This window comes from Talpa occidentalis, unplaced genomic scaffold, assembly GCF_014898055.3.
Source record: "Talpa occidentalis isolate TD23 unplaced genomic scaffold, MPIMG_talOcc4v2.1 talOcc4.5, whole genome shotgun sequence".
In the NCBI taxonomy this organism is placed as follows: Eukaryota; Metazoa; Chordata; class Mammalia; order Eulipotyphla; family Talpidae; genus Talpa; species Talpa occidentalis.
In genome coordinates, this window is record NW_023604861.1 from 24,508,410 (window position 1) to 24,524,099 (window position 15,690).

Here is a 15,690-nt window from a genome sequence, read left to right on the forward strand (position 1 = left end):
GGAAGTCATGAATAATGTATGACATGCAGATAAGGTGCTGGTTTCTCTTACTGGGGTTTTTGACTTTGCTACCTGCCTGTGTGCTATATGTGGAAAGAAGGTAGGCGATGGCAAAAATTGTCACAATTTAAAGACCAAGCTAACAAAAATGCTGCATATTCCACTTGAAAAAAATACATTTTCATAGGCAACTGAAATGCAAATATTTTTGGTCTGATTTTCAGATGAAGTAAACTTCAGGTTATCAAGCCACTCATTTGAGAAGATTTGGGGACATAGCTTTCTTGTTCAGTTGTTTTAAGAGATGTTACAATTATTTGTTCATACACATACAATCAGGATTCTTTGAAGACTATTAAAACACTACAAAAATTATCTACTTAAAGTATTTGACCTATGAATCAATGTGATTTTGTGAAAAAGATACAAATGCCTAGAGAATTTAAGCAGGCTCATTGTTCTGCATTGATATATGTGCAGTGAGAAGTATCAATAGGGGCCCCCCTTGTGGCCTAGGGGTTAATAAGTCTCAGCAATATCACCACCAAGGCCTGAGTTCATCCCCAGTGAGGAGCTAACCCACATGGTGCAGCAGACCTCTCCTGACTTGCCTGCTGCTCCCCTCAGCAGTGTATTTCAGTCAGTCTGCCTGTTCTGCTCCCCACTCTGTCACTAGTGAATCCTCTCATCCTCCCACACCTCTGACCTGTACCACAGTTCTTGTATGCATAAAATAAATAAATCTTTAAAAAAAAGAATATGGAGTGTATTAAAGAACTGTGAGTATTTAAGGCTATTACTCCTTAAAACTATATTTAGACAATAGTGCTCTGACTCTCTAGTAGAGATATAGGGAAGGCTCAAGAGAATTACCTGCATTTTCCCTTAGGTCAACATCCTTTTCCCCCTAACAAAAGGGCTTTAACTGGGGGAGACTGTTTTTGTCTCTTAATTGTATTTTGATGATTATACTTTGAGCAGAGAGGGAAAAAAGAAGAGCACAATAAATCTTGCCACCTTTTGTATAATTATGCATTTTTATTGTATGTTCTTCCTCTCTCCAATTTGGGGTGCTGGAGTATGAGCTGGCTTTCATTTTTAGCTGAGTCTGTCATTTCCGCTGGGCCCCAGTTTGGCCAGATGCCAAGACCAACAGGTGATCCTTGTAGCTGCAAAACAGCAGGAAGTGGGCTGTGCTTGAATGAGACAGTTCACCAGAGGGGCTGTCTGGCCTCTCTCCATCTTTCTGCATAATTAACACCCCCTCCCCCATGCCGAGCAAAAAATCTGTGCTGAGCAACTCAGCTGCTGCAGCCATTGAGAAGCACTGTGAGGAAAAGAATGTTAATAAGGGCTGTTGGAAGAAATAAGCCTTCCTGGTGCAAAGTGCAGTCTGGCTCTGGATTTATAGAAATACTGCTGTTGGCCCTTCTCAGAGACTAGAACTGTGTTATCTGTTTTGAAATGATTTTCATTTTCTCAAAAAATCTGGAGAACTAGGACTATAATGGACCTTGAAGTTGTTGTTTCTAACCAGACTTTAAGAACCTGCTTAACAGGAATCTAGAAAACTTAAATAAGGGACCAGGAAAACGAATAACTATAAGAAAGTGAAAATCAAAATCAACAAAAAACTACGAACCAGAGACACTTTTAAGGGGGCGGGGGTGGGAGGGGAGAGATTGGGGTCAGAATGGGGGGGCTGCAATTGTATGGGGAATATAAAAATAAAATTTATTATTTAAAAAAAAAAAAGAACCTGCTTAAAATTCATGTTTTCTTTCTTTTTTATCTTGTGAGGAAGAGTAATTTCGGAGACATGAAGAATAAAGATGACACCAACTAAAGGAGGCCTAAATCTCAATCCTAGCAAAGAAAGAACAAAGCAGGAAATTAGCCAGAGGAAGCAGGAAATAAGGCAATTGTGTGGCCAGTTACACACCCATACAGAGAGGAAGGTTTGTTACAGGGCAGGGAGAGGGGCAGCCCAAACCCCGCAAACCTGCCTATTTTATATAGGGTTCTGCCATCCGCCGCATTAACACAAAACAGACTTTAATGGGAAGGAACTTTAATGCAATTAGGAAACAATACAGGAAAGGCAAAGAGTCTAGTTTCTAAATGAAGCACCCAAAGTTACCCGTCCCCTCGTGGGTAAAACTCCATCCAAATGGGATTGGCCCAGAGCAAGGCCACAAAGCCTGCCATAAGTCTAAAGCATCTTCCAGTGGGGACCCACAGAAAAGGGTCAGAAACAACCAGACAAGCCCGGAAGGAAAAGAGCAAAATCAACATCAAGATAAAAGCTGCCATTGTCACCTCCCCACGGGTCTCACCCACATCTGTGTCACCCAGTCCATGACCAAAAGACAAGCGCAGTTTCTTCATGTGTCTCTAGGCTCCATGTGCCTCCTCCAGGTCTCCTTCTGGCTCCATCCTGCTTCCTTCCTCAGTCTCCTCTGCAGCCTCTTCTCTCTCTCAGCTCCACCCTCCTTTTGGGTGGGGCAGGGAACCTGGAACCTCCCCCTGTCCTGGGGACCACCCTGTTACAGGTTTAGCATTTGGCTCCAGATTGGCAGGTGTCAGCTGTTCCTGGAAACTAAAACTATTTCCAGTATATGTCTGTAGCCCTGGAAGCTTCTAAAACAATAGATTTCACGTCTCCATTATTTGGTTAAGGATTTGAATTGACTTCTGCCTCACTCTAAGCCTAGCTCTAGACCAAAACCTCTGGGAAGACCATCACATATTTCTCTGGCAATACTTGTTTACCCCTTCTTCCTTCCTCATTTCCCACATATCCCATTCCTAGGCATTTAGATGAAATTATTCGGGGTGCGGGTAGAGCAAAGGAAGAACTTCTCTACCCCCTTAGGTTCAGTGTCTGGAGGTCCTGAAAATTAAACTGACAATGAACAGTTTTCACAAAAATTTAAAAAAGCATATGCATGCATACATACAGGAGTACTCGCTGATGAGTAATTCAAAGGTGGGTAGAATTTGGAGCTTATATGCCATTTTAACTCTGGAGAAGTGACTAGTCAAAGTAAAAGGGAGTGGGACTGATGTTGGTTTTGGAGTCAGTGGGTACCTGCTTGCATTTTATGCTTTGTGATGTAGGCATTGGTGCCTAAGGATCTTGGTTTCTGTAGCTAGGTCAATGGCTATGCTAATCCATCTACCCCCACCTCTTGGCATTGTGTGAGGCAGGTTTCTGGTCTTGTGGTGCCTCCTTTCCAGTTTTTCTATTTTTGTCCTCCATCAGGACTCTTAAGGGTGTTAATCCAAGTAGATGGCTAGGAAATATATGGTAAAACCAATAGCAAATAAGGGTGGTTCATGCATACTCACCTCAGTGCCACCTCCCGGGTTGTGTGTTGTACTTCTCTTCCTCATATGAAAGAGGCAGACACCTCTGCAAGCAGAAATTTCCTTTACAAAATGAAAATTTGTTTCCTGGTCTCATAGTATTCTTCCTGAGTCTGCTGTTGTTCAGTTGCCTTTAGCTCAAGTTAATACTTAAGCCAAAGGAGCATTTTTTTGGGGGGCGGCCAATTCTGATACCCTTTGTTATCTTGCTTTTTAGGGTTGGAAGTCTAGAACTTGACTGACAGAGTATGTACTTCAGCTGTTTCTCTGCACCTTCCTTGTAGAAACAGGCATCAAAAAAATAGTCGCCGAGTGCAGGCCCATCCTTACATGACCACTACTGGCTCCCAAACCTGGTGGGCGTTTAGATAGTCAGTGAATTTTTGAGGACTGAGAAATCGATCAACTAAAACTGCTGTTCCAGGGGCCTCCCTGTTGGCACAAGGGGTTAAGAAGCAGCACTATGAAGCTACCTGCAGCCACTGTAGCAGAAGTTTGAACCCCAGCCAGGGAGCTACCCACATGGAACAGCAGACCTCTCCTGACTCACCCGCTGCTCCCCTCATCAGTGTATTTCAGTCAGTCTGCCTGTTCTGCTCCCCACTCTGTCTCTGGTGAGTCCTCTCACCCCCGCACCTCTGGCCTGTACCCCAGTTCTTGTATGTATAAATAAATATATCTTTTTAAAAAAATAATGAAAACTGCTGTTCGTGATTTTAGGGGTCTTGACAATGAACATGGTGACAAACCCTTACTATGTTAAAAGTTGTAAAGAAATAGAGATTATAGGTTTGCAAGCACAGAAATTTGACTGCATTTGTTTACTAATTGGTGAGCAAGTTCTGGGTGATTTAAGCAAATCTAAAAGAGATCTTTATAAACCAGAACCCTGTTTTTGTTTGTTCATTTGTAATCAGGAGTATAATATTTTATTGATGGATCATTCTCATCTGTCTACAGGGTACACCCATCCCCAGTATCAAGGGTCCGGGGAAATCGAATGAATAACCAGAAGTTTGCTTGGTGAGTAAACAGTCTAATTCATGAGAATTTGTAGAGCTGTGGCTTATAACTTTAATAAGCCTGTGTTTATGTGAAAAAGAACTGTTCCTGCTTCTCTATAGAGAATTTATTTCTGCTAAGTAAACTACATAGTTTCCCTTCCTTTGGAAAATCTAAAGAAACAGTAGTCTCTTTCCAGTCAAAATTCTTCACCCATCCAAATCTGAGAACAACATTTTTTTCTTAACAAATATGGTATATTCCCCAGGTTTATTACATTTTAAAGAATATTTCCCTTCTATGGAAGTTACTGCAAGGTTTTTATCAGGTTTAGGTAGCAACTCAGTTTTCTCAGATACCAAATTCCACTTCTTATGAAAATTTTCTTAATTAATCTACTATATTAATTTTGATTTTTACTACTTAGATGATTTTTTTTGACCTTGGCATTAAATAGGTATTTTTTTTTAATTGAGGAACATGGAGATCTTTCCTCACTGATTTTTGAGCAAAGATATAGATGGAGCTAACCAGAAATGACTTGAAGAGTTATTTCAACCATCAAATATTGAGTCTTTAAAGAGACAATTTAAAGTGTTTCACAAATGTTTCATGTGAAACAAGAATAAATATAGGCTTGAAATTTGTATTTGTTTACTCCATTCCATTGCAAAATTAACCTTTCTATATATAATGTCTTTAAAAAAAATTGAATTGTGTTCTGTATTACTTCAAAGGTGATAAACATGCACAGAGCCATTTTTACATCACTAAATTGTACTTAACATAGGATTTTGATTAAAAAGTATGGCTTTTTATTTAAATATGGAAAGATGATTACCCAAGATTGAGGTTCTAAATTAATTTTATTCCTAAGTCAGGATTATTTTAGACACAAAATAAAGATTCTTTGAATTTGAATAGTGTCTAATCATCTCCCCTCCCTTCCCCCATTAAATCTAATTAACCCTCACAATAGCTTGGTGGTGTTGTTAAATATTATGCTTTTCTTTTTCACAGAGGGGAAAATGGAGCACAAAGAATACAGCCATTTGTCTAAAAGCTGGGGCATCCTTCTTGGTTTCTCACAATCACTAAGGCATGTTGTTCCCCATCAAAGCTGGAAAGCTGAGGGATAATAACTCTGATGGCCATTACTTAAAAGGAAAGGGAGAAACCAGGTCCCTTCTTGACTACACAGAATTGATATTCCTTCTCAATATGAGACATAATGTACTAAAGAAATTTTATTACATAAAGAGAATATAAGATGCTCAAGTGAGCAACATAAGCTCACAGAGAGCGTATAATATTATCAGTTATGAGATCCAGTTTCTGCAACTTATTCTCAGTGGCTAAATGTGGAACACTCAGTGCATAACACATTTTCTTTTCTTTACTTTTTCTTTCTGGAATATTGGAGTAATGATAACTTGTTCCTACATAATTCATAGCACATTATTTGGTTAGTAAGTTTAAGCTACTTTTATCTTCAGAGACATAATCCATGAAAAACAAAAGGACTTTTATGACTAGCCTTGAGGAAATTCAGCTTTCATTTATTCAGCAACATTTATTTACAGACCCTGGCACTGTGAGAAGCTCTAGATTAGAAAGATAAATAAAACATAGTTTCTGTTCTCAAGGAGTTCATTATCGTGTGTGTGTGTGTGTCTGTGTGTGAGTCTGTCACACATACATGTTATATGAAATACAAACAACATGAAATATGTAGTACAATGTGGATAATACTCTAAGATATATGTATAATTCTAAGGAAAATAGTATCAACTCTACTTAAGACCAATTTGAGAGTCAATTGTAGGGAAGCGGGAAAGTATGAAAGAAGAGGAATGTCAGAAAACCCATCCTAAAGAGGATTTTACATACACACACACACACATACACACCACACAGCAGATTAATTTTAGTGTACAGCATAATGTTTTTGAATTTGAATATATTGCAAAATGATCACCACAGTAAGTTTAGTTAATATCCATCACTATATATATATTTACAAAGAATTTTTTTCTTGTGAAAAGGACTTTTAAGATCTTTTCCTATAGTAAGTTTCAAATATGCAATACAGCATTGCTAGCTGTAGTAACCATGCTGTACATTACATCCCCGGAACTTATTTTATTTCCTGATGTTTGTGCCTTTTGACCTCCTTCAAAATGTCAAAGTTTGTGCCTTTCTTCTACCTGGCACCCATGTCCTCTCACAACCACCAGTCTGTTCTCCATATCGATGAGTCTGGTTTCTTTGCTTGTTTGCCTGCTTTTATAGACTCGGCATGTCAGTGAGACCACATGATATTTCTCTGTCTCGACCTGAAAGAATGGTTCTGAATAGAGATCTAGAATTAGTAGGGAAAGCAGAGGATTGAAACAGTGCTTCCTTTACAGAATGAGATACATACACAATGGGAGACATTTCTAAATTATTGTGGGAGCACACATGGTCTCTAACACAGGTGTGTTCCAACTATAGTTAATTTTATTACATATAGAAAATAGAAAAGAATATATGTATATGTGCATGTATATATGCATGCGCATGTATTTGCATATATGTGTGTACATATATATATATCTTTTAATATTCTTTAAGTAAAAATTGTGAGATTGGTATAAGGAAGTAAATTACCTATATCGGAAGAAGCCCAGTGAATTACCCAGCAACTACATCTAATTAAGTGATGAAAACTTGCTATTTCTTTGTGAAATATTGACTCTGAGAATCTGGAAAGTTTACATATTCATTCAAGAAATAAAGATGAAGGGAAAGTGATAGTTGTTCTCCCCAAAATACAAGTTTGGGGCAATTTATAGCATTAAATATGATGTTCAACACTAACTAGCTCTGGTTTGAGTTAGAGCTGAAAACATTTTATGTGAACAATGTTGGGTGATTTTATGAAGCTGGGTTAGCAGACCCTTCAATCAGGTAAAAAAAAATATTGTTCATCAAACAAGCAATTAAACTCTAGTAAAAAGTGAAAAGGCTTGAACTTAAAAGTTATGCATAAGAAATGCATGAGAATTGGTAGGTTGTAAAATGGCTATGGCTGTGGTTGAGCTTCCAACTCAGTATTTATTGTTGAGTAAAGATGGCTTAAAATTTTAAGTGATGTTTTTCTCTGCATAATGTTAACATGCAAGACAGCATCCACTGACCTCATTCCTGTAGCAGTATTTCCTCTGGAACTGAAAAAATGTGTGGAAAAGGATGTCTGTGCAAGACAGACAACCTGCTGGCATGGGAAGAAAGTGTGGTAATAAATGCACATATCCAGGGAGGAGATGAAAGCACAAGGCTCTGAAGGTCCAGTGAGCAGATGTTAGGATGGAGCCAGGTTTGCTGTAATAATGTGCTAACTGCCAGGGATTAAAGAATGGTAATAAGAACTTCTTGCAGGATATGTTAGCACCTCAAAAAGAACTGCAGATCATTCCACAATTAATTGAATATTCAACTAATCAAAGAAAGCAGTGCAGGCCAGATATAAATTCAGAGAATTGGAATGACTCTCCCCTCATCATTTCCTCCCCTCCACTAATATTTGATTTGAGGATCCACCAAGCCTTTGAGGTTCAGCCATGTGAGTTTCAGTCTTTATTTCGTACATCACATTTCTCCTCTTTTTACCATTGCCCTTAAGTGGAGGTGATAATACTTTCCTTTTTCCAATAGCTGTATAAACTTTAAAAAGAGTGTATACTACTCTGTCTTGTGCATATATAATGCCAAGAAAAAATATTTTGCCCCACTGGGGGCTAAAGAAATGATTGTGCAGATGGACTTTTTTTCTCTACAGATACTTCAGAAAGTTATTCTGTTGCAATTTCTGGTATTATAGTCTGATATTAAATGCACAGAAAGGGGGCCTCCCTCGTGGCGCAAGGGGTTAAGACGCAACCTATGAAGCTATCTGCAGCCACTGCAGCGCGAGTTCGATCCCCTGCCAGGGAGCATCCCACATTGTGCAGCAGATGTCTCCTGACTCGCCCGCTGCTCCCCTCAGCAGTGTATTTCAGTCAATCTGCCTGTTCTGTTCCCCACTCTGTCTCTGGTGAATCCTCTCAACCCGCCCCCCACCTCAACCTGTGGCTTGTATCCTAGTTCTTGTATGCATAAATAAATAAATCTTTAAAAAATATATAAAAAATAAATGCACAGAAAGGGCTATTGCCAAGTCTCTATTAGCTGTTTTTTCACAAAAATAGTCATAGAAATCTTGAACCTGTATTAGGTATATACGTGTATGTTGCAGCAGGACAGGGGAGGGCTTGATGGGGAATAGCTCTGAACTGAACACTGAAGTTGATTTAAGTCTCCAGAGATTCCTAGTCTCGATGTGAGTGAGTATTGAAAAGATATACACATCAGCATATGCTCATTTTCAGCTTCTCACCCTTCTCCCCACTTCTGCCTCTACCTCACTCCATTCCAAAAGGTGTAAGTGATTGGGGCACATGTAATCGCTTCTCGGCCTTTTGGCTAAGATCAAGTGTGATTGGGGCACATGTTGTTTGTTGATGAGATATTAGTGGTAGCACCAAAACACCCATCTAGGGCTACTTTGTAACAGTTGTAGAAGGTGTCACCTCACAGTGGCTTTGTGGTCATTTACATAATGATAACATTGAAAATAAAGTTTTATTAATAGGAATTGTTAACCGCAAAATAGGAGTAGTTTCCTCTAACCAATAAGACACTGCCACCACTGAGCCTTGGCTATGATTTATTTCTCTCCAAGATGCAAGAGATGCTATATAGCTATCTACACAAAGAAGCTCCAGTTTTAACAGAGTATCTATGCAAATTATGTCATAATCTGAGTCTTTGCCACATTTCACATTTGCATGTGAAAAATTCTGTGTCACAGTTTTTGTGGAGGGCAGGAAAAGCCTTTTTGCACTATGATGTTTTATTGTTGCATTTGTACTGCAGCAATGAACTTAAGTATTCATATGCATACAGTTGCAAGTGTTAAACATGACTTCATGGAACCTTTTGGAAGGATACAAGTGTTACTGATTTCTGTTATTTAAAAAATAATAAACAGCCACCTTCTTATCTAAACCTTTTGCCTTAATAGAGGAAGGCACTGAAGTTGTGAACACTGGAAGCCTCTCAGAAAGTTGAGTTAGTCCTTTCAAAAGGGACAAAAAATTTCCAGTTGTGGTAGTTATCGGTGGCAGAGCCAGAAGGGAAAGGTATCATCAAGTTCATTTTCACGCCCTATTTTGTAGAGATGCTGGTCCCATGTGTGATGTGTCATACGTGGGCTGAAGCTCAGGTCTCTCACACCTGTTCAGTCATTGTCCTGCTACATGGCAGCTACTGCTTTGTGAGTAGAGCGAGAGAAATGCTTCAGAATCTTATTTAGAGGCACGTTTAACTCATTATAAGCTAAGCAGAAGGCTTTTGTCTGGGTAATTCCCATGGGATTGATGTGCTGAAGGGAGAGAAAGGAGGAAGAGGCAAGGTCTAATGAAGGCATTGCTGCCCGCTCCAATTCGTGGTCAGTTTATTCCTGGCAAAATGTTTACTCTTGTTATCTTGCAGATGCTTGCATGCTCATTATTTATAAATAATATTGATTATGTTATTTTAATTACCAGAGCATTCAGCTATCTTGCTTCTCGGCTTACAGGGCAGAAATTATGATACAATCTAGGCACTTTAATATGTGAAAATTCCAGTTCCACAATGCTTGGCCTTCATGGTTTTTAAAATCCATATGTGTTGGCAAATAAGTAACAGCAGGTTGCCTTTAGATTTAGTTTGGAAGCATGCTCGCTCCAGTGTTGGATAACAGATTCAGAAAATGGGCTGTAGTTCATGTAATCAGTTTGCAGGTTCTCAGTATACATGCTGAATTACAATGAAAAGAAGAGCCTCCAGGGTGTTGCTGTATTTTGTCTTCCAAATTTTACATCTTTTTTTTTAACACTATCATCCTGTCTTGGCCATTTTTTTAATTGCTTCCACTGCCTCCTCAAATTTAGCTTGTTGACAATTATGTATAATTTAAACATGTGTACCATCTTTCAGACTGACCTTATTAAAGAACTTTGGCCTAATTTTATTTGTCTTATTAACCAGATTTTCAGCAGGCAACCTCCTAATAAAATGTCTTATACTCCTGTTCCTATCAGCTGATTTTTCTGTCTAGTAGTACTTATGTCACAAGAAAGATTATTTGGGGAAAAAATTAATGTAGATTATTTTCTGCAATTATCGCTTTAATTATGGAAAAATTGGAACTATAAGATCATGCTGAGCCATAAAGGTCACCACTTCTGAAACACTTTTTTATCAACAGTCCATGAGTACTTTGTTTTTACCACCCTGCTCAGACCTTGTAGGGCATATCATCATGCTCTCCGTTGATGCCTGGTATCTTCTTGGTACTTAGCTAGGTGCCATAGTCTAATAAAACAGCCTGTTGTATCACCTAATTTTAGAATGATGGGCAGATAATAGTTTATTAGTTTTTACTTATGTAAAAATTCCAAAAACAGGTGGAGATTGAAGGACACAATTCTAAACAACACAAAGGTCAAAGAAGAAATCTCAAGCGAAATTTTTAAAAAGTATATTGAGTGAAAGGTCAAACATTGTGGGGTGCATCAAAAGCAATTTTCTTTAAAAGATTTATTTATTTATTTATACAAGCACTGGGTACAGTCAGAGGCACGGGAGGGTGAGAGAATTCACCAGAGCTAGAGCGGGGAACAGAGCAGGCAGGACCGAAGTACACTGCTGAGGGGAGCAGCGGGCGGCAGGAGAGGTCTGCGCGCCATGTGGGACCCGGCGGCTGGGGATCGAACCAGCGCTGCAGAGACTGCGGGCAGCTTCGCAACCCAGCTCTCAACCGCTAACCGCTGCGCCACCGGGGAGGCCCATCATCAAAAGCAATTTTTAAGGAGAAAATGTGACGCATCAAAATCATATGTTAGAAAAGAAAAATTAAGTTCAAAGTAAGCAGAAGAAATCACCAAATCACTTAGCTGGAATTCTGGGATTTGTAACATATTTTCCTATAGTTTTTTTTTTTTTTTTTTTTTTTTTAGGTTGGTTTTGTACACTTAAGGATATTTAAAATTCATACATTTGGGAGTCATCATTTACTTTGGAAAAGCTATATAAAGTATAGCTCTTTATAGTTTTGTACATTTTTATAGTGTTGTGCATTTTTCTCCCTCACAGTCCTCTGCCTTTTAAACTTATTCAGATTTAGAACTTTAAAGTAATGATCATATTATGAAATAGGAAGAACAAGAGGATATAGGGAGGATTAATGAATAATGCAGAAAAAACTGTACCAATATGAAAAATGTATGTATCTGTGATTGTATCAGGACAAGTCATGTTATGATTAACATGTTAAATTAAAATGAAGTTTTAATTTTATATGTATCTTGAAAAGCCACATTCTTAACTTATCTTTCATAGTATTTTTCAGTGCATGTATTTGGGCTAAAAGGAAATCAGCTAACCATAGCTGTCTTCTAAGTATATATTTGAAAGAATAATGACTAATATTGGAACCTAATCAAAAATCTCATTGTGCTTGTGAATATGCTGGGAATATCAGGAAAGATAATAAATCATAAGCGGGCTCCCCTGTGAAAGTGCTTGATGTGCCAACAGTTTTGTTTTGATTTTCATCTCTCAGTAATATTTGCAGTGTCATCTTTCTGGCCATAGAGATTTGTATAGCCATGGACAGTGAATTAGCAGGTTTTTTAAAAAAAGATTTATGTATGCATACAAGAACTGGGTTACAGTCCAGAGGTGCAGAAGGGTGAGAGCATTCACCAGAGACAGACTGGGGAGCAAAACAGGCAGATCCACTGAAATACACCACTGATGGTTGCAGCGGGCGAGACAAGAGAGGTCTGCTGCGCCAAGTGGGTCACCTCCCTGGCCGGGAATCAAATTTGTGCTGCAGTGGCTGCAGATTGCTTCATAGTGCTGCGTCTGAACCCTTTGAGCCACCAGGGAGGCTCTGAAGTAGCAGTTTTAAAATTATATCTCACCTTATAATTTTTCTCAACTACTAGATTTTCATCAAGTTTCAGTAATTTGGGCCTCCCCAGTGGTGCAGCAGTTGAGCGCTGGGTTGCGAAGCTGCCCGCAGCTTCTGCAGCACCGGTTCGATCCCCGGCTGCTCCCCGGCCACCGGAGGAGGGTCCCACATGGCGCTCAGACCTCTCCTGCCGCCCGCTGCTCCCCTCAGCAGTGTACTTCGGTCCTTCTGCCTGCTCTGCTCCCCGCTCTGACTCTGGTGAATTCTCTCACCCTCCCATGCTTCTGACTATACCCAGTGCTTGTATGTATGTATGTATAAATCAATCAATCAATCAATAAATAAATAAATCTTAAAAAAACTTTATTAAAAAAAAGTTTCAGTAATTTCCTTAAAATTGTCCCTTTATTCCACTTCTTAGGTTAGCACCAGATTACCTACATTTAACTACCTTTATAATCAATGTATTTCCTTTATTCAATTTTAAGATAGCAATAGATAATATATATTTATCCTTAAATTAAATTTGATCCTCTATCACCCAGGTTTTAGTCACACCTACTCCACATATACCCATAGGTAACAAGTAGCTGAAGAATCTGCATGTCGTCATTACCTTGGTCTAAATTTTTATTCAGGTTAGTCATCTCTGTCAAGTGGCGTTTCTCTGTTGAAAGTAATGGAAACTGAGTCTGGGCAAATTAAGCAACAGGTAATTTTGTAAAAGGATGTGCAGTAAGATATGGAGCTTAAGGCAAGCAGAGGGTTGGACCTCAGGAAACAGGCAGCAGAGCAGCACCCAGCATCTGGGGAGCAGGCTTAAATAAAGAGGTATAACCCCAGAGCCAGGCACTCCAGCTCCTGAGGACACCTCCATGGAATTGCTATAGAAGGAGCAGAGTCCAGTGGACCCCAACTGGCTCAGGCAGCAGCCTTTGGCCAATGGCAGGAAGTGCCTTGCTTAACAGACCCACTAATACCACACTCAATTGAGAGGGGTAGTTTTCCAAAGGAAAAAGAGGTGCTGTTTTTTTATGAAAAAACGATGTTGAGAAATTTGTCGTAAATTGGCAACGTGGATTTACCCACTTTTCAGTGAATTAAAGTCATTGTTACATGTAGTACTGAACTTTAATGTTATCCCTTAGAAGCTTCATTTATGTTCTAAAAGATGAAGATACGCTACAATTAGTAACTAGACCAAGTGGCCTTTTTCAGGTTTTACTTTTCCTTATTGAGTGGCCTGAGCATTGCAAGAATGTTTAATCAAAATAGACGTCATTCTCCTTGAAACTTAATAGTTTTTAATCCTAATCCCCTTAAACCATCCATTTCCCAATAATCCTACTTCGAATCATGTATTTTAAGATGCAGAGTTTAAAATCAAACTTACATAGTTAATGTAAAATAGTCAGAAAACAGAAACCACCTCTGAAATACGTAATACTTGTGTCTGTAAGTTTAGATTCTGGTATAAGTTTGTCACCTATTAGTCTTTGTGTTTCTTGCACTTCAGTATTTCTATTTGATGAATAAATGAAAGGTGTCTGACCCAAACTATTCAAATTAGGTCTTGGAAAAAGGATAAAAGATAATACTATGCATGTTATCAATTAAAAAAAAAAAGTGCCCATAAGCCCCTAGCTACGATGAATAAATGAAATAAAGGAAATCTCTTTACTACTACCTGCGTGATTTTGTGACACATCCATCATTTATTATAATCTTAAATGAGTCTATAATTTACTTCAACTTTCTTTGGTGCTTCACAACAAACAACTTAGGATCCTGAGCAGGCAAGCATATGTAGGTAGGACTGTTTACATTAAGTAAATAGGTTCTCCCCAAGCAGAGCCGATAGCAATTTAGGATACAGATGAAACCAGTTAGCTTTACTATCTGTAAAGCTGGAGTAAATAGGAAGGTAACAAAATTGTTACCAATTTTGTGCTATCCTTAAATCTTCTCTTCCACCCTGCAATGTATTTGGAAAAACTTCATAATGGACATATGAGGTTACACCCTTTAGAAAGCAATAATTTAAATAACCCATGTGGTGTTGTGAAGCTTCAGTGTATCCCTCCATTTCATCTATTTTCCCATTCCTTTATTCATTGCCTTTTTTCCTCCAAGATTTGATTTGTGAAGAAAAAAGAAACATTGTTTTCCTTAGAGTTTGCAGTTGATAGGTATGGAGAAAAGAAAAGACTTTCTTATTAGTTTTCACTTTAAACCTAAATGATTTGGCACTCTTTTGGGAACCCTGTAGCTTAACTGCAAGAATGGACTGATTTCTTAGAGTGAAAGTGGCTTACAGCAATCTTCACCAAACTTTACAGACTGTGAAGTATTTATTTGGGAAAAGAGCAGGAAGAATGGAATTATATTGTAGGTAGCAAACAAAGGCCAGACAACCATGTTGAGAATGGAAGAAAGTTGCTGCCACCTAGAGGGAAAAGGTGATACACTTTGAGAGTGTAAGGCAAACACTCATGAAATGACCTGGAGAGTAGACACTGATGTCCTGTCATTATAAAACTAAAGTCTCTAAGTGGGATGACAAGACTCATCCTGGACCCTTCCCTGTTGGTAGAGTGCCAATATTGTCTCTTGAGATTTTGCTGATCCGAGTGGGTTTTTCTATTTTTGCAGCCACTGTCTTGTGATTGATCCTAAAAACTCATGTTTTCATGTTGGAAGCCTTCCTCCTGTACAGTGCAATCTCAATTATTTGAAAGAGTCATTGGCTAATAGAGAATGTCTTTTCCCGAATCCAGCCTGTATCCTATAAATATTACCTCTTGTGTCTTTAAATATTACTCCAGGAACTCCTCCAGGCTACATTCAAATTGCACTATGTGGCTCATATTCTGTCTCCCAGTAAAATGGCAGGTGAGATCTGACAGTCCCAGGAACACCATTAAGAAGAAGGGACCCCCGAGATGCCTCTAAATTGTGCTAAAACCTAAAACCAGTGTTTCACAGTTTCAAGAAGAAAATGCAGTGAGGCCCATTTTTATGTTGGTTATTTGGAGTTGACTTACATACTAACAGTTTAATTGTCATTTGGACATTTTTAAACAGAAAAGTCTCCTTGATTTATTAAAAAAAAAAAAAAACACAAAAAATACCCTAGCCAGAAATGCTGTGCTTCCACAGTGCCTTGCTATTTCCTGTCTTCAAGGCTGCCATATTGCACAACCCCAAGGGTGCTGTTCGCACTGTGGTCTATGTCACGATGTCTCATGGGCAATAAAGGAAAATGCGTTGTC

General features: G+C 38.7%; 1 protein-coding gene across 6 annotated transcripts in view; it reads left to right on the forward strand.

Annotated features, from left to right (window-relative positions):
• Positions 1–15,690, forward strand: part of KLF12 (KLF transcription factor 12) — a 416,573-nt gene that overhangs the window by 343,105 nt on the left and 57,778 nt on the right. For all 6 annotated transcript variants that reach the window (XM_037528938.2, XM_054701633.1, XM_054701631.1 and 3 more), the window contains one exon: positions 4,330–4,392. In XM_037528938.2, the coding sequence (XP_037384835.1) occupies positions 4,330–4,392 (63 nt within the window). The remainder of the gene's footprint in view (positions 1–4,329; positions 4,393–15,690) is intronic.